The sequence below is a fragment of the Notolepis coatsorum genome, assembly GCF_963971535.1.
Source record: "Notolepis coatsorum genome assembly, chromosome: 13".
NCBI lineage: Eukaryota > Metazoa > Chordata > Actinopteri > Aulopiformes > Paralepididae > Notolepis > Notolepis coatsorum.
In genome coordinates this window covers 9,111,043-9,133,226 of record NC_140177.1, presented here as the reverse complement: position 1 = coordinate 9,133,226, position 22,184 = coordinate 9,111,043, and the positions used below count along the sequence as shown (strand labels likewise).

Sequence of the window (22,184 nt, the reverse complement as noted above, 5' to 3'; positions counted from 1 at the left end):
GTACTGTCTATCTGTATGTCGTGTATGTCATATATGTTATGATGAATTGAAAATGGGGGACCCTGATGTAAACAAGACGAAAGTCTTTCTCTGGTCTGCATTCCCTTAACAATTGTATGTATTGTGCCGTTCTGAAATCTGTTAATAAAGTTTTCAATCAATATCCGGCTTTTGCTTTTCAGAAAGATCTTTCAAACTTGTTACACACCTCTCGCGATATTACGATATGTGTCGCGGCTTCACGGAGGAAAGGAACGAGATCTCGCGAGGTTTCCACCACTCGACGCCACGTCTCTGAGCAGCAGCAACACAGACAGACAGACAGACAGACTGCGACCTGCTGCTCTAACTGCACATCACACACATCTACTGAACCCTGCAGCAGGAGCAACACAGCTCACACACCAGGTGAGCACCGACGCCGACCCTCTGTGTTCAGCAGGACCTAGTTAACACCTTGTTGCTGTTGTTGTTGTGAGCGAGTTGTTGTTAGCGAGCTAACGTTAGCCAGCGAGCTAAAGATGCTAACTCCATCAAAGTGCTGATTCCAAAAAAGAGGACACTCTGCCTCAAGATACCTAAAGTGGACATGTCTGGGCAAAAGAGGACGTTTTGGTCACCCTACCATACACAACTATATTATTATATATATTATATATGTACACAGGCATATCTGGTCAATAAGTTAACGTTAGCTACGTCACGTCAGCCGAAACTAGGGAACCAGATCATATCCTGCCCCCCCCCAATGTACAGTTTCTTCCCTTTGATTGATTGATTGCAAACTTTATTTAACAGATTGCAGAATGGGTACAGTACAGTACGGCTCAATACACACAATTGTTAAGGGGATGCAGACCAGAGAAAGACTTTCGTCTTGTTTACATCAGGGTCCCCCATTTTCAATTCATCAGGACATTATATGACATACACGACATACAGATATACAGTACTGCTACATCTATACATTTATGCCATACCAGATTTTTTTTTACTACACAGTTCTGTCTATCTGTATGTCATATATGTCATTGTGAATTGAAAATGGGGGACCCTGATGTAAACAAGACGAAAGTCTTTCTCTGGTCTGCATCCCCTTAACAATTGTGTGTATTGAGCCGTACTACTGTATTGTACCCAGTTTACAATCTGTAATAAACATATCAATCAATCAATCAATCACTTGGTATAATCACCTGGCCCATTCATTGCGTACATGGATACATTAGATTACATTACATTACATTCAAAATAATGTATTATGTCATTATACAGCACAAGTACATTACAACGAAAATAGGTTTGGCAGTTTGGCACCAACCAGAGGTGTGAGTGTGAAGCAGGGCGTTCCTGACAAAGAGCACCAGCTCAGCGAACCTACCCTGGGTAAATAAAGGTTAAACAATAAATGAGTACTACTGAGTAATAGTGCTAATCAGAAGTATGTACAGAGTTGTAGTATTTAATATGTACAGTGATACTACCATAGTGTCTTTATACCTGTAAGTCATACTGACCAGCAGTGTAACTAGTAAGAGTAGGTAAGGGATATGTACTACAGTACAGATATAGAATCTACAGTTATGTCAAAAGGGTTATATGCATGTATACATATTATGTGAATAGATATAATTACAGTAAGAATAAATATATATATATGGTCTAAACAGCATTATTGCACATGCTATCATACAGAGTTATGGGTTATATGCAGGTGTAGGTATATAGAAGGATTATATGCAGGTATATTACGAGAATCTATGCACAGCACAGACCTCGTACGAAACACACACATGTTAATAATGTTAATTATGTAGCGTACTGCTTGGACCCACAAGTCTGTGTTAAAAATTCCTTGCTGTTTGAATGAAAAGTCCCAGCTGGAAAAAGCAAGGGCAAAATGGTGTTTGTCTTGATGTAAACAAGACAAATAATAATAATAACTTTATTTGTATAGCACTTTTCATACAGAGGTTGCAGTTCAAAGTGCTTCACAACAGCAAAAAATACAGGCATAAGCGAGCATAAAAATGATAGACAGGTAGAATCACAGTGTTTCACATTAGGATCTAGCATCCCAATAGGCTCTCCGCTTACAGTTTTCAGTAACACAAATAGTAAAAATAGTTTAAAATGATTCAGTTTAAAAATAGTCAAAAAATTATAAAATAGAACGGACATAAAAAATACAGGCATGAGCGAGCATAGCAAGATATGGCAAATCACAGTGTTTCACATTAGGATCTAGCATCCTAATAGGCTCTCTATTCAGTAATACTCCTGTAATTCATGAACAAATAATCACAGTGTTTCACATTTGGATCTAGCAAATAATAAGAATAAAATGATTCAGTTTAAAAAGTCATAAATAATCAGTGTTTCACATTTGGATCTAGCAAATAATAAGAATAGTTTAAAATGATTCAGTTTAAAAATAGTCATCAGTAAGAAGTAAAAAGTGCAATAACCGACACATGAATTTGATAGGCAGTGTAAAAGAGTAGGCAGGGTAAGAATAAATACAAGTTGTGTCAGGATATCCCTGATGTTTCCTCTTGCCACTAGGTGGTAGCAGATATCTATCAGTGAAATGCCTGAGCAAAGAGATAGGTTTTAAGCTGCCTTTTAAAGATGTCTAGCGAGTTGGCTTCCCTGATGTTTTGGGGTAGTTTGTTCCATAGTTTTGGGGCATAGTTGATAAAGGCTGCATTACCGATCCTCTTTTGACTGCTTCTGGGAGCCTCTAGTAGTCCAGCAGCTGATGATCGCAGTGTTCTTGCTGGTGTGTAATTTATTAGAGTGTTGGCGATGTAGCTAGGTCCCTGTCCATTTAGAGCTTTGTATGTAAGGAGAAGGACCTTAAAGTCAATTCTAAATGTTACAGGAAGCCAGTGTAAAGCGGCTAGGACTGGACTAATGTGCTCTCTCCTTTTGGTTCTAGTTAGCAGTCGGGCTGCAGAGTTTTGGATTAGCTGAAGCCTCTCTGTGGTTTTCTTAGGGAGACCTGTGAAAAGTGCATTACAGTAGTCTAACCGGCTAGATATGAATGCATGAATTAGCTTCTCAGCATCGTTCTGATTAATAAATGGTCGTACTTTTGCTATATTTCTGAGATGGAAGAACGATGTTTTCGTCACTTTGCTAATATGAGAATTGAAGTTCAGTTCTGAATCTATGATAACCCCAAGGCAGTGTAAAAGTTCTTTCTTAATAATTATTATTTAATTATTTTATTAATGTTTCTTTTTTAGTTTTGGAGCCGATAATTAGAATTTCAGTTTTGTTCTCGTTTAGTTTCAGGAAGTTCTTACTCATCCATTTATTTATTGCCAGTAAGCAGTCTGTAATGGAGCTAATCGCTGTATCATTTGGTTCAGCAGATATGTACAGTTGTGTATCATCCGCATAGCTATGGAAATCTACATTATGTTCTCTGATGATATCACCCAGCGGTAACATGTAAAGGGAGAAGAGTAAAGGACCTAAGCAACTCCCTTGTGCAACTCCATAGTTGTTGTCGTATATATCAGACATGTGATCTCCTAGTTTAACATAGAATTTCCTCCCTCTGATGTATGTTTTAAACCAGCCCAGCACATGGTCTGAGAAACCGACATGGTTTTCAAGACGATCGATTAGAATATCGTGATCGATTGTATCAAATGCTGCACTGAGATCTAACAGGATAAGGATGGAGATCTTATTCTCGTCAGAGTTTAGTCTGAGGTCACTGATTATTTTGGTGAGGGCAGTTTCAGTGCTATGATATTTTCTGAATCCTGACTGAAATTCTTCTAAGATGTTGTTTTCTTCAAGAAAGGAATTTATTTGAACTGAAACTATCTTTTCAAGTACTTTACTAATGAATGGTAGGTTGGATATTGGACGATAATTTGCCATTTCATTACTATCCAAGTTAGGTTTTTTTAGTAATGGCTTTACAACTGCTGTTTTAAAGGCATCCGGGAAAATACCAGTCCTAAGGGAAGTGTTTATGATATCTAGCACAGGGCTTGAAACACTATTAAATACCCGTTTTAAGAAAGCTGTAGGTATAGGGTCAATGTCTGAGGTGGAGGAGTTACATTCTGAGACAGTTTTGCAGAGTACATCTAATGTGATGCATGTGAAACTTCTCATGGTTACATTGCACGGTTTGCCGCAATCAACTTTATTTCCATCATGAGTAATGATGGCCCTGATCAAGGTTATTTTGTTGTTAAAGAATAGTGCAAGTTCTTCACACTTAACCGTTGATGACTGAGGAGGTGCAGGGGCAGTGTTGAGTAGTACATTAATAGTGGAAAAGAGGATTCTGGAGTTTCCAGCATTTTCTGTAATGATTTTAGAGAAGTAATCTTTCCTTGCTAAGCGGATGGTTTTATTATAAGCAGTTAAAGCATCTTTGTATATATCACAGCATATGGTGGTTTTTGTTTTTCTCCATTTTCGCTCCGCTGCACGACATTTCCTTTTTTCTTCGTTGACCGTATTATAGTTTAACCAGGGCGAGGCTCTAGTTTTCTTCTTTTTCGTTTTTAATGGGGCGACAGAATTTAATATAGATGACATTGCATCATTGAGATTTTCTACCATTTCATTTAGAGAGCTATCATGATTGTGTGGTTCATGTAGTCTGATAAGATCAATGAACTTTGATTCAGCTTTGTCGTTTAGGAGCCTCTTTTTAACTATGATTTCTTTTTTTGTTTTAGTAAGGGTTATTTGAGTATCAAAAAATATACAGTGATGGTCGGAGAGAGGTAATTCAGTTATTGAGATATTTGTTATGCTTAGCCCAGTTGTTGTTATAACTAAGTCTAGTGTATTCCCAAGCCGGTGAGTTGCATTTGTTATATGCTGTATTAGGTCAAAGCTATCCAGTAGATTTTTTAGTTCCATAGTTTTGGAGTCTGTTTTCTTATTAAAATGGATGTTCAGGTCTCCATTTAGGATCACCTTATCATATCCGGTAACACATAGTGAGATCAGTTCAGAGAGCTCCTGTATAAATATTGGTGAGTGTCTAGGCGGGCGGTATATTGTGACAATAATAGTTGATTCTGTTTTTAGTTCAATGGCAAGATATTCCATTGACATGAACTCGCCTAGTTCTGTGATTCTAAACAAGAGTTTTGAGGAGAAGATTGCTGCAACTCCTCCGCCCCTTTTATTTTTTCTGGGTATTTGAAAAAAGTTATAGTCTGGTGGACAAGCTTCTATCATTATTGATGTAGCTGTGTCATTATTTAGCCATGTCTCTACTAGGCAGATGCAATCTAAGTTATTTTCTTTAATCAGATCATTTACTAAGAATGTTTTATTATTCAGTGATCTGACATTTAGGAAAGCTAATTTTATTTGTTGGACTTCTTTAGAGGAGGTCTGCTTTGGTTTGACCGTGATGGCCCTGAGGTTAATAGCAGGTAAACGCATTGGTGGCGTATATTTTTCACCATGCCATTGGCTAGTTATGATTACTTGTATGTTTTGAGAGATGGCATGGTAATTGTGCTATACTGTACCGTACTGACTGCACTGTGCTTTCGGGGACATTTGATCAGACGAGATGGCCTTGTGTGATATGGGGGGGGGGGACGGGGGGGGGACGTCTTGTGCTGTACTTCGTGGTGAGATTGTGTCCTTCATGACTATCTCTCGTGCTGGTATGAGCTTAATATTCTTGGAGGCCATCAAGGCATGACGCATGTTTGCTGATAGGAGCTTTGAACCTAAGCGATTTGGGAAGAAGCCATTTCTTTGAAAACGTTCTGGGTTATTCCAGAAAACATTGAAGTTGTCAATGAATTTCAGGCCGTGTACGAGACATGCAGCCCCTAACCATGAATTAAAATTTAGGAGTCGACTGAATGCTTCCTGTCCTCTGCGAAAGCATGCAATTGGTCCACTGATGGACACATCAGTGTTTGTGTACACAGACTGATGTTTGTCTAGTGTGTTCATTAAACGTGTGAAATCGTCTTTCAAAGTCTCTGTGCCAGTCTTCTTTCGCAGGATGTCAAACGATCCAGAGTGAATGACAATTTGTTATTCCTGGTCTGATTAGTGTTGGAAGTTTTTCGGCTAGCTCTTTCACAGTTGTATTGTCTAGACAGATATTTTCTGTGTTTGCCATCTCCACATACCTTGTTATGGAATCTCCAATCAGTATGCAGTCTATTTTCTGTGTGAGGTTAGCATTTTTCTTTCCAACAGTTTTGGGGCCGTTTGTTTTTGGGCTAGGCCTAGTCTGCCGGTTCTTTCCACAGTCCTGTGGCCTTGGTGAAGCCTTGTTAGCCTTCTCAGTAGCCGGCATGTTAACGCTGGTCCCGTACCTTCGGCGTTGGCTACCGCGACGTTCTCGGCGCATGATAGTCTCTTCGCTGTTAGCCGTTCGCTCGGTCTGGGTCGTGTTTGCCAGCCGTGTCGCTAGTGGCTCTGTTTTCCTTGTCGTCTCGTCGTTAGCGTGTGCTTCGCTAGCATTAGCGTGAGCTCCGGCATGCCAGCTGTTTGCTTCGCTAGTGTTAGCGTGAGCTCCGGTATTCTTGCTATTAGCGTCGTTAGCGTGAGCTCCGTTACGCTCGCTGTTTTCTTCATTAGCGTTGTTAGCTACGCTTCTATGTCTCTTTGCCTTGGGTGTTGATATGCGTGTTTCCGAGAGTAGGTTGAAACTATTTCCTGGCGGTACCGGGGGTGAGGTCCTGGATCGTTTATTTCTCCTTTTATCCTTGACGGTGATCCACTGCTTTGGTCTAGCTCCTTGGTTGTGCCAAGGACCGTCTTTTGGGTGGTGCTGTTCTGTAGTTACTAGCATAGGCCAGTTCTCAATCATGGTATTGTTGGCTATATTTGTAGTAGCTTCATAAATAGAGTCAATGAGTTGCTCATCCTGCTGTATTTGGTACAGGGTAGAAACCCGAGCCTCCAGCTCTACAATCCTCTCTCATCTCCAAGCAATTAGTACATTCTGTGGGAGAGCCGAGTCCCGGCATCTTCCTTTATTTCTTTTCAGGTTAGGCTAAGCTAGGTACTTAGCTGGTGGTGGTGATGATGATGATGATGGTGGTGGTGGTGGTGATGGTGGTGGTGGTGGTGATGGTGGTGGTGATGGTGGTGGGTCACTCACTTCACAACCGGGGTCTTTATGAAATATCATACAAGAGAGCTGTCCGTCGCTCTCTCCTAAACGGGGCAGCTTCCGTCGCCCCGGATATGTCCGTTTCTCTCCCCTACACGGGGCAGTTCCGTTGCCCTGGAGCTGTGCTATTACTCACACTGTCGTCTTCCGTCTCGTTAAAACTCAAAATAACAAGGAAAACCTTCCTCGTCTTTCATAAATATCCTTGCCTTCCGACATAGTCCTTTGTGTGTAGCTGATAAGACGGCTCGCTATTCCTCCCACGGAGAATCTTGCTACTCGTCCTTTCGACTGTGGTAAAAAATCTGAATAGATAAGAAGATTCACAGTTCTGGAGAAGTACCATAGGAATTGGGAGTTAACGTACAGAGTAATTAAAGTTGAAAGGGCTGTAATAAATCATTATAATAGCGATAGGCAAAAGCAGCGGAGCGGAGCGACAGTAAAAGCAGCTTGCTTTGCTGAAGCAGGAAGTGTCTTTCTCTAGTCTGCATCCCCTTAACAATTGTGTGTATTGAGCCGTACTGTATTGTACCCATTCTGCAATCTGTTAATAAAGTTTTCATTCATTAATTCGTTCAAAATGTAGCTCAATGACCAGAAGTTAAAAGAGTCAACGGAGTATTGACGTTTCATCAAATGGTAGAGACAATGACTCACTGTATGTATAATCCGTGCCACCTGGCTCTAACGTAAAAACACATTTCAATATTAAATCCAGCCAGTTTGTTTCCACACTCTGCTCTCTCCACCATCATCTAAGACTAAATTTCTTGCTCATTTGATGTAGATTTGAAACAATCAACCCTAACCCAAGTGGAGCAATCTTCCATTTACTTAGGTATTTACTTAGGTAAGAGGACGTTTTGGTCACCCTACCATACACAACTATATTAGTATATATATTATATATGTACACAGGCATATCTGGTCAATAAGTTAACGTTAGCTACGTCACGTCAGCCTAAACTAGAGTTCACCAGATCATATGTATGTATTTTGTATGTGTTTTTAGGCGGATTTTCAGAAAATAGGGCTCCGGGCTCAAGAGGTTGTTAACCCACCAACCATACAATGTTTGTGTTTCTTTATTCCTCAACAGTCTCTCCCTCTCTCTCCCTCACAGGGGCCGAGATGACCCATGTACGTCTGCTGCTCACGTCTGCAGTGTTGCTGCTTGCTGTCGCTCACAGCCATTCCCATGGCGACCACGGCCACCATCATCACGGCCACGCCCACTCCCATGGCGAAGGCGGTTGCCACGGCCACGGTCCTCAGGTAAAAATGCACCACGGAGCGAGTAAGTGGAGCGCGGAGGCCAACCTGCCTGATGAGGGACACCACGCCCACGGACACGCCCACGGACACGCCCACGATGAGGGACACCACGGACACGCCCACGGACACGCCCACGGACACGCCCATGATGAGGAACACCACGGACACGCCCATGATGAGGATGTTGTGCGTGTGCACAAAGAGAGCGGCCATGGACACGCCCACAGAGAGGAGCGAGTGAAGCGGGAGGCGGAGGGAGAGAAGAGAGACCTGGTGGAGCTCTGGACGCAGGTATGATCCCATCACCTCCATAAGCCCCTGTGCAACACACACCAAACCTTGATGTGGTGCTATTTGGTTTAGTGTTGGGTTTTTCATTCTTCAACCCTCCTAGAACAGGCTTCATCAACCCTCCTAGAACAGGCTTCATCAACCCTCCTAGAACAGGCTTCATCGACCCTCCTAGAACAGGCTTCATCAACCCTCCTAGAACAGGCTTCATCAACCCTCCTAGAACAGGCTTCATCAACCCTCCTAGAACAGGCTTCATCAACCCTCCTAGAACAGGCTTCATCAACCCTCCTAGAACAGGCTTCATCAACCCTCCTAGAACAGGCTTCATCAACCCTCCTAGAACAGGCTTCATCAACCCTCCTAGAACAGGCTTCATCAACCCTCCTAGAACAGGCTTCATCAACCCTCCTAGAACAGGCGTGCTGCTGTCTGACACCATCGTACTTCTAATTCACTGCAACATAAACTTTCTAAATGGACAACACGCCTATATTTGATATTAGTAAACACTGCAACATAAACATTCTAAATGGACAACACGCCTATATTTGATATTAGTAAACACTGCAACATAAACATTCTAAATGGACAACACGCCTATATTTGATATTAGTAAACACTGCAACATAAACATTCTAAATGGACAACACGCCTATATTTGATATTAGTAAACACTGCAACAGGAAATACACCTGGGTCCAATCTGTTGCCTAGCAACGCAATGCCACTGAGCCCATCTATATGTAGATTAGAAACAATCAACCCTGAATATAGACTCTCAGATATACAGATATACAGCAAGTATGTGAACAGGAAGCTGTAACGTTGCAGTGAGGTGACAGAGTACAACCCTGTGTGACACAGTTCCCATAATAAGCAGAAAACCCAAACCACAGCAACACCATGCAGCGTAACACCATGTCACATACAGTATGTTGATGTTAAAGAAACACGCCAACATTATGGGAAACTATGGGATTATGTGCTCACCGTCTTCTCCAGAGTCAGACAAGAAGATAGAGACCAGTTTCCTCTCTGTGCGTTCAGTAGAAAGCTATCTGGCTGCAAGCTAGCCTAGCTTAGCACAAATTAATGGAAGTGGATTATGGATCATCTAGCCGAGTTTAAGACTCTGGGAAAGGTGTCCCAGGTCAGTTCAGTTAAAAAGTCTTACATTTCATTTGCACAGGTATTTTGGTTGGGCTGTCGGGAGATGAAATAATATAAAATGTATGAAATGTTGTTTATTGCGGGGCTACCAGGAGCTTGTCTGGTGACGGCTTATATGGAACGTGCAATAATTTAAATTGGTGCAGCTCCCAGTTCAGTGTCGCTATATGTTGTTGTTGTTTGCTAGTATTGTCGTGGTTCGCTCTGAGTGGTATTAAAAAGGTCTTAAAAAGTCTTAAATTGAACTTGCAGATACCCTTCATATGACATGGTAAATACAGCCTGTGCAAATAACCCCTATATTTCCTTTTTCTTTTCTGGTTCATTCCCATTAATTCTCATATATTCCCATGGAAAGTTTCAACCTTTGAATATAACCCTACAGGTACAGTATATACATGTCTGCCTAGTGACCCCAAACCAGTGGTCTCTAAGGCTACACCGCTGAGTAAAGTACTCCGTATCGGACTACAATCAAAGGTTATGACTCCGGTATCGGCAGTGGAAACACGGGTTTGATGTGTTCAAGCTCACCTTTCTGAATCCCTGTGTGGATGAGGGTGGAGGAGAGGCTAGCATGCAGTTTGATTAGGTTTTTAAAGAACATTTGTACCTCAGGTAAACACACTCAATTGTATTCTATGCTTTTATCCACCAATGATAGACATGACCATAATACATGCTTCAAGTAGTCGCTTCACCCTACCTCTGCCTAGAACCAACGATCTAAAGAAAACTGCAATGTATAGTATAGAGCCATAACATACTGGAATAGGATCCCATTACATATCATACGGACGGAAAACAAGGACAGTTTCAAAAATAAACTTAAAGGAGACATAATCTGGAAGGAAATCAATATATGTCATCATGCATGAGTGTAGCTACAGCCATGTTATCCAAACTCCTTCTGTTTACTTTGTGCTTTTTTTAAAGGTATGGTGAAATGGATTCACCTATGACCTTTTGTTTTATTTTCTATTGATTATGGATGTGATATATGACTGAGTTACACTGAATGTTTCATATTTGTATGTGTTTATCTGTGAGGACCCCAGGAGGAATAGTCAACACGTTGATGATGACTAATGGGGATCCTAATAAACATAAACATAAACCCTGGTCTCTTTGTTTACCTCTCTAGGCCATTGGAGCCACTCTGCTGATCAGCGCCGCGCCCTTCCTCATCCTCTTCCTCATCCCGGTCCAGTCCAACACGGACAAACACCAGAACCTGCTGAAGGTGCTGCTCAGCTTCGCCTCCGGAGGACTTCTGGGAGACGCCTTCCTCCACCTCATCCCCCACGCTCTGGGTAGTAATAATAATAATAATAATAACTTTATTTGTATAGCGCTTTTCATTAGGGCTGGGCGATATGGCAAAAAATCATATCGCGATAACTGAGTGTTGTTGTTGTAGCCAGCGGGTAAATCGCGATTTTTAAATTTGTTTGTCATGACAAACCAATTACATAATCCAACATATGTGTAAAGGCACAACATATTCCAGTTAACGATATATTTTTTTTAATGATTTGTTACGGCGTAGTCGTTCTATATGAATTGAAAATGGGGGACCCTGATGTAAACAAGACAAACGTCTTTCTCAGGTCTGCATCCCCTTAACAATTGTGTGTATTGAGCCGTACTGTATTGTACCCATTCTGCAATCTGTTAAATAAAGTTTTCATTCATTCATTCAGTCAATACTTCCATGCGTATAAATTGAGGAAGCGAGCGAGTCCGCGGTGGATAGGGGGGCGGGTCACGTGGGGGTCGCGGCCAATCAGAGGAACCCGGAAACCGAATTCCGTTGCGGAAAGGATTCACGCAGCCTGGCCCTGTAGTGCATCAAGCCGTAAACACAAATAAAGTTTATTATTATATATCTGTTTGACCTTTTCCTCTCGTTTGTTCTTGCAGCACCCCATTCTCACACAGGAGATGAAGGACCTGGCCACTCACACGCCAGTGAAGAGTCACATGACCACGGCCACGCCCACGGTATGGAACTGTTATTGGATCGAGTGGTAGAGGTGGAACACTCTCATTTAACCCTTTAGCATCCGCAGAGCTAATGATGCTAATGATGGAGCATCGCCGTCGGTTGTGTGATAGTAAAGGGCTAACCATCTGTATTGTCACAGTGAAAGGGTTAACCGGCTGTCGTGTGGCAGTGAAAGGGTTAAAAAACACAAATGGATAAATAAAACTCTTCACTAATAATAGTAAAAATAGTACTAACCTGGTTACTACCAAGTCTCACGGTATAGTCCTCCCTGTTGAGAAATATTGCTTAACTATCTAATGAAGGTTGCAACACTGAAACGTGGGAAGGGTCGTAATTCCTTGTTCTGCATGTTTTAAACCCTGGATCTCCTGTAGAATAGAATAGAATAGAAATACTTTTATTATCCAGAGGGAAATTTGGCAAATCGCTCAACATTAAACATTTAGACGGAACAGGTCACGAATAAGAATAACAAAACAAATCAAATGGCCTAAGATAAGAGTAGAATAAAATAGAATAAAAATGCAATAAAATATACAGTAATGCTTTTTAAATAAAAAATGTATCTAATTTCAAAGATACATTGAAATTGTGATGATGAAACGCTCTACTTGATAGCCGACTTATTGACATTTAAACTACAAACAACTACATCTTCATATGTCATGCTTTGCTGATCTTGCTGCCTGTCCAAACCCAGTAGATCCAGAACATAGATAAGATAAGTTATTCCTTTATTGATCCCCTTGGGGAAATTCAGGCATCATAGCAGCATGGGGAGGGGGGGGGGGGTACATGTACAGTGTTTCACCTAGGATTTTTTTCAGGGGGGGTGGTAGGCCCCCAAAACTACTAGTAAGGCGGTTGTTAGTATCGGTGCATTTCTCTACACTGAGCTGAAATGAAATGATTGCACATAAATTAGGTGAATAAATATTAACAAGGTGATTGATTGAATGAAAATTGTATTAACAGATTGCAGAATGGGTACAATACAGTACGGCTCAATACACACAATTGTTAAGGGGATGCAGACCAGAGAAAGACTTTCGTCTTGTTTACACCAGGGTCCCCCCTTTTCAATTCATAGTGAATTGTAAGTAAGGGTGCAATTAGCACCGTGCAATCCATTCTTTGTGGATCTAGCCCTGAGACTTGTTACGCGCGATGCTAGTCAGTCTCGGAGTTGTCTCGGAATGGATTTGGTTTCTGCGTCTCCGTAGACCGCGCTGCACCACCGGTTTAATGTCTTAGTGAAGATTGATTTATATGAAAACCGATTTATGTATAATTTAGCTATAATTTAGCTGATTAAAGCAAACTTTAATAAAAAAAAATGTATATATATCTTTTTTTAAATATTTTATTTCTGGAGGGGCGGGGCGTCCGGTTGGCGGGGCAATGGTAGGGGAAACACTGAGGTTGTAAAAACAACACAAGCAGTGTAAACAAATAAGTCAATATAATTTACTATCTAACTACCGGTAACTGAAAAAATACAGTATTCATTCACATAAGGTGCAGTATGCATAAGGTAGTGTTATAATTTACTATCTAACTAACTGAAATATACAGTATTCACAGTATCACAGTATTCACATAAGGTGCAGTATGCATAAGGTAGTGTTATAATTTACTATCTAACTAACTGAAATATACAGTATTCACAGTATCACAGTATCCACATAAGGTGCAGTATGCATAAGGTAGTGTTATTGTCCTCCTTGGGTTCCTATTAGTTCTAGTTGGATGTCTGGCAGCAGTCCCTGCCCACTGTTGTGGAGCCTGATGGCCGCTGGTATGAAGGACTGTCCGAGGCGGTTAGTTGAGTGTCGGGGGGGGTATGAGTCTGTGGCTGAGATGTTATTCATACAGAACGTCTCTCCTGCTTCTCCACAGGCGCCGCTCACGACCACATGATGTCCGTCGGCCTGTGGGTTCTGGCCGGGATCGTGGCCTTCCTGGTCGTGGAGAAGTTTGTGCGCCTGTTGAAGGGAGGAGGCCATTCACATTCACATGGTAGGTGTCTGCTGGGAACACAAGTCATTCACATGGTAGGTCTCTGCGGGGAACACAAGTCATTCACCTGGTAGGTCTCTGGGAACACAAGTCATTCACATGGTAGGTCTCTGGGAACACAAGTCATTCACATGGTAGGTCTCTCTGGGAACACAAGTCATTCACATGGTAGGTGTCTGGGAACACAAGTCATTCACATGGTAGCTCTCTGGGAACACAAGTCATTCACATGGTAGGTCTCTGGGAACACAAGTCATTCACATGGTAGGTGTCTGGGAACACAAGTCATTCACATGGTAGGTCTCTGGGAACACAAGTCATTCACATGGTAGGTCTCTGGGAACACAAGTCATTCACATGGTAGGTCTCTCTGGGAACACAAGTCATTCACATGGTAGCTCTCTGGGAATACAAGTCATTCACATGGTAGGTCTCTCTGGGAACACAAGTCATTCACATGGTAGCTCTCTGCTGGGAACACAAGTCATTCACATGGTAGGTCTCTCTGGGAACACAAGTCATTCACACGGTAGGTCTCTGGGAACACAAGTCATTCACATGGTTGGTCTCTGGGAACACAAGTCATTCACATGGTAGGTGTCTGGGAACACAAGTCATTCACATGGTAGCTCTCTGCGGGGAACACAAGTCATTCACATGGTAGCTCTCTGCTGGGAACCGATCTATTCCTCTCCTCTCTATTTTCCTCTATTCTCTCCATTCCTCTCTTTATTCTTCCTCTCCATTCCTCTCTCTATTCTCCTTTATTCCTCTCCTCTCTATTCCTCTCCTCTCTATTCCTCTCCTCTATTCCTCTCCTCTATTCCTCTCCTCTCTATTCCTCTCCTCTCTATTCCTCTCCTCTATTCCTCTCCTCTCTATTCCTCTATATTCCTTTCCTCTCTATTCCTCTCTATTCCTCTCCTCTCTATTCCTCTCCTCTCTATTCCTCTCCTCTATTCCTCCTCTCTATTCCTCTCCTCTATTCCCCTCCTCTCTATTCCTCTCCTCTATATTCCTTTCCTCTCTATTCCTCTCCTCTCTATTCCTCTCCTCTCTATCCCCCTCCTCTATTCCTCTCCTCTATTCTTCTCCTCTCTATTCCTCTCCTCTATTCCTCTCCTCTATTCCTCTCCTCTATTCATCTCCTCTCTATTCCTCCTCCTCTCTATTCCTCTCCTCTCTATTCCTCTCTATTCCTCTCCTCCATTCCTCTCTATTCCTCTCCTCTATTCCTCTCCTCTATTCCTCTCCTCTATTCCTCTCCTCTCTATTCCTCTCCTCCATTCCTCTCCTCTCTATTCCTCTCCTCTCTTTTCCTCTCCTCTATTCCTCTCCTCTCTATTCCTCTCCTCCATTCCTCTCCTCTCTATTCCTCTCCTCTCTTTTCCTCTCCTCCATTCCTCTCTATTCCTCTCCTCTATTCCTCTCCTCTATTCCCCTCCTCTCTATTCCTCTCCTCCATTCCTCTCCTCTCTATTCCTTTCCTCTCTTTTCCTCTCCTCTATTCCTCTCCTCTCCATTCCTCTCCTCCATTCCTCTCCTATATCCCTCTCCTCTATTCCTCTCTTCTATTCCTCTCCTCTCTATTCTCCTCCCCATTCCTCTCCTCTATTCCTCTCCTCTATTCCTCTTCTATTCATCTCTATTCTCATCCTCCCCATTCCTCTCCTCTATCCCTCTCTTCCCTTCTCCTCTTTATTCTCCTCCCCATTCCTCATCTCTATTCCTCTCCTCTATTCTCTCTATTCCTCTCCTCTCTATTCTCTCTATTCTCAGTCTCTGTTCCTCTCTATTCTCCTCTCCTCTATTCCTCTCCTCTATTCCTCTCTTCTATTCTCCTCCTCTCTATTCTCCTCCTCCCCATTCCTCTCCTCTATTCCTCTCCTCTATTCCTCTCCTCCATTCTCCTGCACTCCCCCATCCAACCTCCCCTCCTCGCCCAATAGTTGCTGAATGTCACTACATCTGAGCCCATTTCAAATTATATATTTGTTATGGTTGCTCTTAGCGAAGTAGCATTAAATGATTCTTTGTGTTTGTCCTTCCATCGCCAGCCGCTCCCAAGGCAAAGGAGAGCGACGGAGAGGAAGACGAGGGGGAGGAGATGACGAAAGAGGGGAAGGAAGGCAAAGATCAGAAGCCACCAAAGAAAGAGAAAGATGAAGAGAAAAGCCCGGGTGAGGAGATCATTTATTCATCCAACATGTTTTCAGACGGACCTTTTGATCCCGTTCTCAAACAGCTGTTTAGTGAGTCAACTTGGAGACCTTCTTCTTGGTATTATTACTACACACAGTAGTAATTAATGTACATGCTGTCATCCTGAACGCAGACTTCAGTGTGTTTACACTGATGTCTAACTGAATTATAAACCCAACACTTTTAAGAACTGAAAACATAAATAAAAACAAGCATTAACACTGATGCACCTTTTAGTAGACAGAAGGCACTTGAAACAGTTTCATACTTTACTAGATAGTAGGGCTGTCCCCGACTAAGGATTTGGATGGTCGACTATGATTGGCCAAAATTTGCCAATCATAATATTTCTTAAATTTATTAAATTATTATTATTATTATAATTTTTTTATCATTCCATTTGGGCTGTGGGGGGTGCTTAATGTCTGAAGGAGTCGACTGAAGGCTTCTTGTCCTCTGCAAAAGCATGCAATTGGTCCACTGATGGATACATCTTGATATTTGTCTAGTCTAGTGTGTTCATTAGATGGGTGAAATCCTCTTTCAGTGCCTCTGTGCCTGTTTTCTTAGGCAGTTAGCCTCTGGTATGCGTGCCATTAGCGTTAGCCACGCTTCTAGGCCTCTTTTCTTTTGGAAAGAATGGAGAAAAGAAAATAATAAAAAAAAAAAAAAATTTACTATAAGACTAAGAGTTTGGTTAGTCGACTACGGCCCCTTTCGACCGATTAGTCGACTAATCGACTAATAGGCGTCAGCCCTACTAGATAGTGTAGATAATACTCTGAAGTCTGCAGTTGTAGCTCTTGTGCGTCTCATTGGCTGATTCTCTCACTAACTATAGACATCAAGGTGTCTGCGTACCTGAATCTTGCGGCCGACTTTACCCACAACTTCACCGACGGCCTGGCCATCGGGGCGTCCTTCCTGGTGGGTCCTGCGGTAGGAACGGTCACGACCATCACCATCCTCCTGCACGAGATTCCCCATGAGATCGGAGACTTCGCCATCCTCGTCCAGTCCGGATGCACCAAGAAGAAGGTAACGGTTCAAGCAGTAGCTGTGGTGCAGAGAGCAGTGTTTCTATCATCCAGGACACAGAGCTGTGGTGCAGAGAGCAGTGTTTCTATCATCCAGGACACAGAGCTGTGGTGCAGAGAGCAGTGTTTCTATCATCCAGGACACAGAGCTGTGGTGCAGAGAGCAGTGTTTCTATCATCCAGGACACAGAGCTGTGGTGCAGAGAGCAGTGTTTCTATCATCCAGGACACAGAGCTGTGGTGCAGAGAGCAGTGTTTCTATCATCCAGGACACAGAGCTGTGGTGCAGAGAGCAGTGTTTCTATCATCCAGGACACAAAGCTGTGGTGCAGAGAGCAGTGTTTCTATCATCCAGGACACAGAGCTGTGGTGCAGAGAGCAGTGTTTCTATCATCCAGGACACAAAGCTGTGGTGCAGAGAGCAGTGTTTCTATCATCCAGGACACAGAGCTGTGGTGCAGAGAGCAGTGTTTCTATCATCCAGGACACAGAGCTGTGGTGCAGAGAGCAGTGTTTTTATCATCCAGGACACAGAGCTGTGGTGCAGAGAGCAGTGTTTCTATCATCCAGGACACAGAGCTGTGGTGCAGAGAGCAGTGTTTCTATCATCCAGGACACAGAGCTGTGGTGCAGAGAGCAGTGTTTCTATCATCCAGGACACAGAGCTGTGGCAGATTCCTGTGTTCATGAGCCTGGATCCCTGCTTGAGATTGAACGGTTTGAGATAGGGTTGCAAATTGTAAGCACGTTCCTTACTCGATCATTGGTAACGTTAACGATCAATAACCCATTAACTGGTTCTGCGCCGTTTTTATGATCGTTATTTCTTTTATTCGCTATATCTATTCATAATTCATGGCTGCAGCCTCTGCAGACCCTGGTGAATGTGTCTGAGCTGGCAGACGGTCAACGTTGATCTGATATTTCTTTCTCCCGCGATCAAAGCTATCTGTGTGGACCGTGTTGTGCTTTCTACCGTTGGCTGCGGTGGAAGGGGGGGGGGGCATTTCATGTATGCACGAGGAGAGACATGATAATAATCTAGCGTAGATTTCAGGATGATTCGATAATCAGCCGAAAAATTACAACGTGATAACTGGATTACACTCAAATGCCTTTTCCTCGTCTTTTCCTGGAATTACTCAGAATCACTCAAACTATACTCATATTCAAAACGGTATAAAACGGAAATTTGCGGATGAAAAAACAATCCGTTTCTTGCATGTTGACCAGAAGCAACTCACTGACAGTCGACGGTGTTATTAGATCCATAGCTATAATATGAAATATAATTTTAGGACTCGCAAGTTTGGCATTCTGGCAAAACTATATCCATTGAATAAAGACCTGGCGCTGAAGGGGGATCAGCGCCCCCTGCTGCTGGCGGTCAATGTGTTCATTGTAACAAAAGATACCAAATTTACCAAACAATAATGTATTTCTTTCCTCAATCAAAAGGTTTATTTCCACAGCATTGCATGGCATATGAAACACATAGAAATGCAGAGGCCTACACATGCTTTGTGTCAACTTAAAGAGGGCGAGCTGTATGTGGCTACAAAAAAAGAAAACGTCAGTCGCCACTTAAAAAATCTAAAGCATGTATTTAACAAACTCAAACATTTTCTTAACCCCTTATGCTGAGGGCACATTTTGCATAAAACGCCTGACGATTGCATACCCAAAGTTATTAGCGATTTATTACTTGAACCACATGCATGAGTCTGGTCTCTTTTGAAAGGAAACATTCTGAACTTTCTTCCACAAGGTTTGAACACTGAAATAAAAATACAAGTGACTCACGTTGTGTTGACTTGTTGCCAGATGCCTGTTTGAGTTCCAGCTGAGAGGTAGGAGCTGGAAAACATAACTTGTCCATAACCTGTAGTCTTATCTACAGTACAGGTCCAAACATAACAATCCCTGGGAAAATTAGTGTTTTACAGATGTTTTTGTAATCCTTGTATCGGTAATAATTCGTCCAAAATGGCGGACTGCTCATTGATTTGGACGGCGAATGAGGAAACATCTTCTTCTCTCCGTTTACCATAGGAATCAGCCCTCATGTAAGATACCGTTGGCTCCAGAATTTCATTGGCTACAAAGGTGGTCGGTCAATCATTTTCGCCATCAGCGGTAACCGATCCATTCAGGACCCGGCCAAACCGGACGCGGTCACTTGTCCGAATGGCTCGTCAAATGACACTCGTCAGAGGTTTCGTCTTGTAACTCGAGACAGGAAGCACGCAATAGGTTGAGTAGGGTGACGATCGAAAGGCGGCAAATTCATCTTTCCATCAACAATATACAGCGCTGTAATGTAAACCCCTAGTTAGGGTTAGGGTTAGGGTTAACCCCTAGTTGGCAACACAGCAGTGGTGACTCGCCAGTCCTCATGATGTAGTGGCTTCTTCTCCAGACTCCTCCTCGTCATAGTTATCTGTCCATTGAAACATGCTTTGAAAAGACATCATTCTACTGACAGCTACAATGTGATAAGAGACAACATTCGAACACGTCATTGTTTGATAGTAGATGGAGTAAATGTCATGTGTTCGAGTAAATCCTTAACGATCAATCAATCGATCTTCGATTAATTGTTAACATCCCTAGTTTGCGAACATGTCGTTTAGAGTCGACGTTGGGATGTCCTGTCTTTGAAATGAAACTCCTGCCACTGTGTTGTTTTTAGTACGATTCTGTGGATATTGTTGGTTAACCATCTCATGACTTCTGAGATTAATATGAACACAGTTTATTTATGAATGATTCCCTATCTGCTTCATATAGATGGTAACTGTGGCCTCTGTCCCAACTCAGGAGTACGATACGGACTGGGGATGAAAAAAGCCCAGTAGCTTTACATTTTAAAAAGGCACACCACAATGTCTCATCACTAAGATACCCTGGAATAGAGGGAGTGCATCTTCCAAGACGAGGGGGAGATATAGATAATCTCCTACTGAGGAGAGAAGTATGGTGGATCCATTATCTTAAAACTATGGCACCAACAGGACTCAATGAGGACTTTGACATTAGACCTTATTTGTAAATGTAACTCAGAGGGAGACCGTCGATAGATAGACTTTGTTTTTTAGTTTTAGTTTGTTTTCAGTGGCTAGGACCTGGACCGGGTCCAAAGAAAGTACCTTACTGCTGCCTATCTTTAAATTATGTCTAATACTGTGTTTAATATATATATATATATATTTCTCTAAAAAATTTCTCCTTCTAAAAAATGTCAATGGAAAAGATAAATTGTTACTAGTGCTGCTCAGGCGATTAAAAAATGTGTATCTAATTAATTACAGGATTTGTTAATTAATTAATCTAATTAATCGCATAACCATTTTATGCCTGCTATTCTATAATCACATTTAAAATTGCATGTGTCCGGATGGCAGAATTCAGTACTGTATCTACAAAACCTTCTGTTTAATCCTCTTCCATCTATTAATTTGCTTAGATTTTTCAGGTCTGGTAAATTTTAGCATGGTGTTATTCACAGTCAAAGATAAAAAAAAAATAATGTAATTGATATTCTCATTTGGTTCATTACAATTTACTCAAGCCTAGTAACAGACACAGTATTTCGCGATAATTTGCTGTGTAATTAATTAATCTAATTAACGCGATAAACTGACGGCCCTAATTGTTACTTAATCGTGTATAAAATATATAAATCACGCAAGTCTTGGGACCGCCCCTGATCACCAGGTGGGGCTGATATGTAATCTATTTAATTTCCTGTATAAAAAGATGTCATTTTTTGTGTTGTATTTATACTTGAAAAAGAACGGAAGGGTCGTCGAAACGTTGTATCCACTGCTATTATTTAGTCAATTAAAACACCTTGGAGCATCAAGTGAGTTGCGAGCCCCGCTCTGTTCTCTGTCCCACCAGGCCATGTGTCTACAGCTGCTGACAGCCGTGGGCGCTCTGGCCGGCACAGCCTGCTCCCTATTGGCTGAAGGTGTGGGCGCCGCGGCGACCGCCTGGATCCTGCCGTTCACGGCCGGAGGATTTGTTTACATCGCCACGGTGACCGTGCTTCCAGAACTGTTGGTGGGACGCGCCAGCTTGGGCCAGTCGGTGATGGAGATCCTGGCCTTGCTGCTCGGCGTGGCGATGATGGTGCTGATCGCAGAGTACGAGTGAGGAGGAGGAGCGGGGGGGGGTGGAAGGAGAGGAGGGGGGACTTGTGGGGGGGGGGGGGGGGGGAGAGGAGGAGAGGGTGGGGGGGACTCGTGGGGGGGGGGGACTCGTGGGGGGGGGGGGTGGATGGAGAGGAGGTGGGGGGGGGCAGAATTGGGATGGGAGAAAAAGTGGATCAAAAATGTTTTTAGCATTAAGAAATGTACCTTAAATCTCAAGTTCAATCGTTTAAAGTTGATGTCAGGAATAACTATTGCCAGAATATCAGCACTTGAGGGGGAAAAGGGTTTTGGCCAAACCTGGCTCGGGTCAAATGGAAAAGTTTGAGTTTTATTAAATGTACATACTGTCGCATTTGTGGATCAGAATACTGTAGGTCTATTGCTTTGTAACTACAGACATTCCAATGAAATGTTCTATGACACTGTATATAGTGATACTGTGCAAGTCTTTAATTGACTCATGTCGGACATTTGACAGCAAAGAGACCAAAATGCCATTGTTGCTTCGTCATCAACTTGGGGAATGGAATCGGGGTTTGAAAGGAAGATGGGAGGATTTAAAGGAAAACTCCAACATTTTGGGAAATTAGCTTATTTGCCATCTACCCTGGAGTTAGACAAGAAGATACATACCTTTTTTTCTTCTCTGTGCAGTAGGAGTAGGAAGACACGCACCGTTAGCCTAGCTTAGCGTCAGTCACTGGAAGTAGGTTCCTCCATTAGCCTAGTTCCCAACGTCTTCCTACTCCTACTGCATGCACAGAGAAGAAAAAGGTATGTACTGTATCTTCTTGTCTAACTCCAGGGTAGATGGCAAATAAGCTAATTTCCCAAAATGTCGGAGTGTTCCTTTAAAGGTTCAGTTGTTTTTGACGGTG

The 22,184-nt window shown here is 42.5% G+C and overlaps 1 protein-coding gene across 2 annotated transcripts; it reads left to right on the top strand.

Annotated features, from left to right (window-relative positions):
• The first annotated feature begins 306 nt into the window (after positions 1 to 306).
• Positions 307 to 21,311, top strand: LOC311239607 (zinc transporter Slc39a7-like). Of its 2 annotated transcripts, XM_084327981.1 has the most exons (9): positions 327 to 408; positions 7,929 to 7,979; positions 8,265 to 8,707; positions 11,025 to 11,193; positions 11,804 to 11,884; positions 13,791 to 13,910; positions 15,968 to 16,090; positions 16,954 to 17,150; positions 21,053 to 21,311. In XM_084327981.1, the coding sequence occupies exons 3-9, from the start codon at positions 8,273 to 8,275 to the stop codon at positions 21,305 to 21,307; spliced, it is 1,380 nt and encodes a 459-aa protein (XP_084184107.1). In that variant the 5' UTR covers positions 327 to 408; positions 7,929 to 7,979; positions 8,265 to 8,272; the 3' UTR covers positions 21,308 to 21,311. The 2 variants fall into 2 exon arrangements, with proteins under 2 accessions (XP_084184106.1, XP_084184107.1); XM_084327980.1 differs by lacking the exon at positions 7,929 to 7,979 and having other exon boundaries at positions 307 to 408.
• Positions 21,312 to 22,184: the final 873 nt, after the last annotated feature.

Excerpts from the sequence above, each read along its gene's own strand:
- LOC311239607 (XM_084327980.1), top strand. The coding sequence starts at position 8,273 with ATGACCCATGTACGTCTGCTGCTCACGTCTGCAGTGTTGCTGCTTGCT. Across the intron at positions 13,911-15,967 it reads AGGCCATTCACATTCACATG|CCGCTCCCAAGGCAAAGGAG; the intron begins GTAGGTGTCTGC and ends TTCCATCGCCAG. Across the intron at positions 16,091-16,953 it reads AGATGAAGAGAAAAGCCCGG|ACATCAAGGTGTCTGCGTAC; the intron begins GTGAGGAGATCA and ends CACTAACTATAG.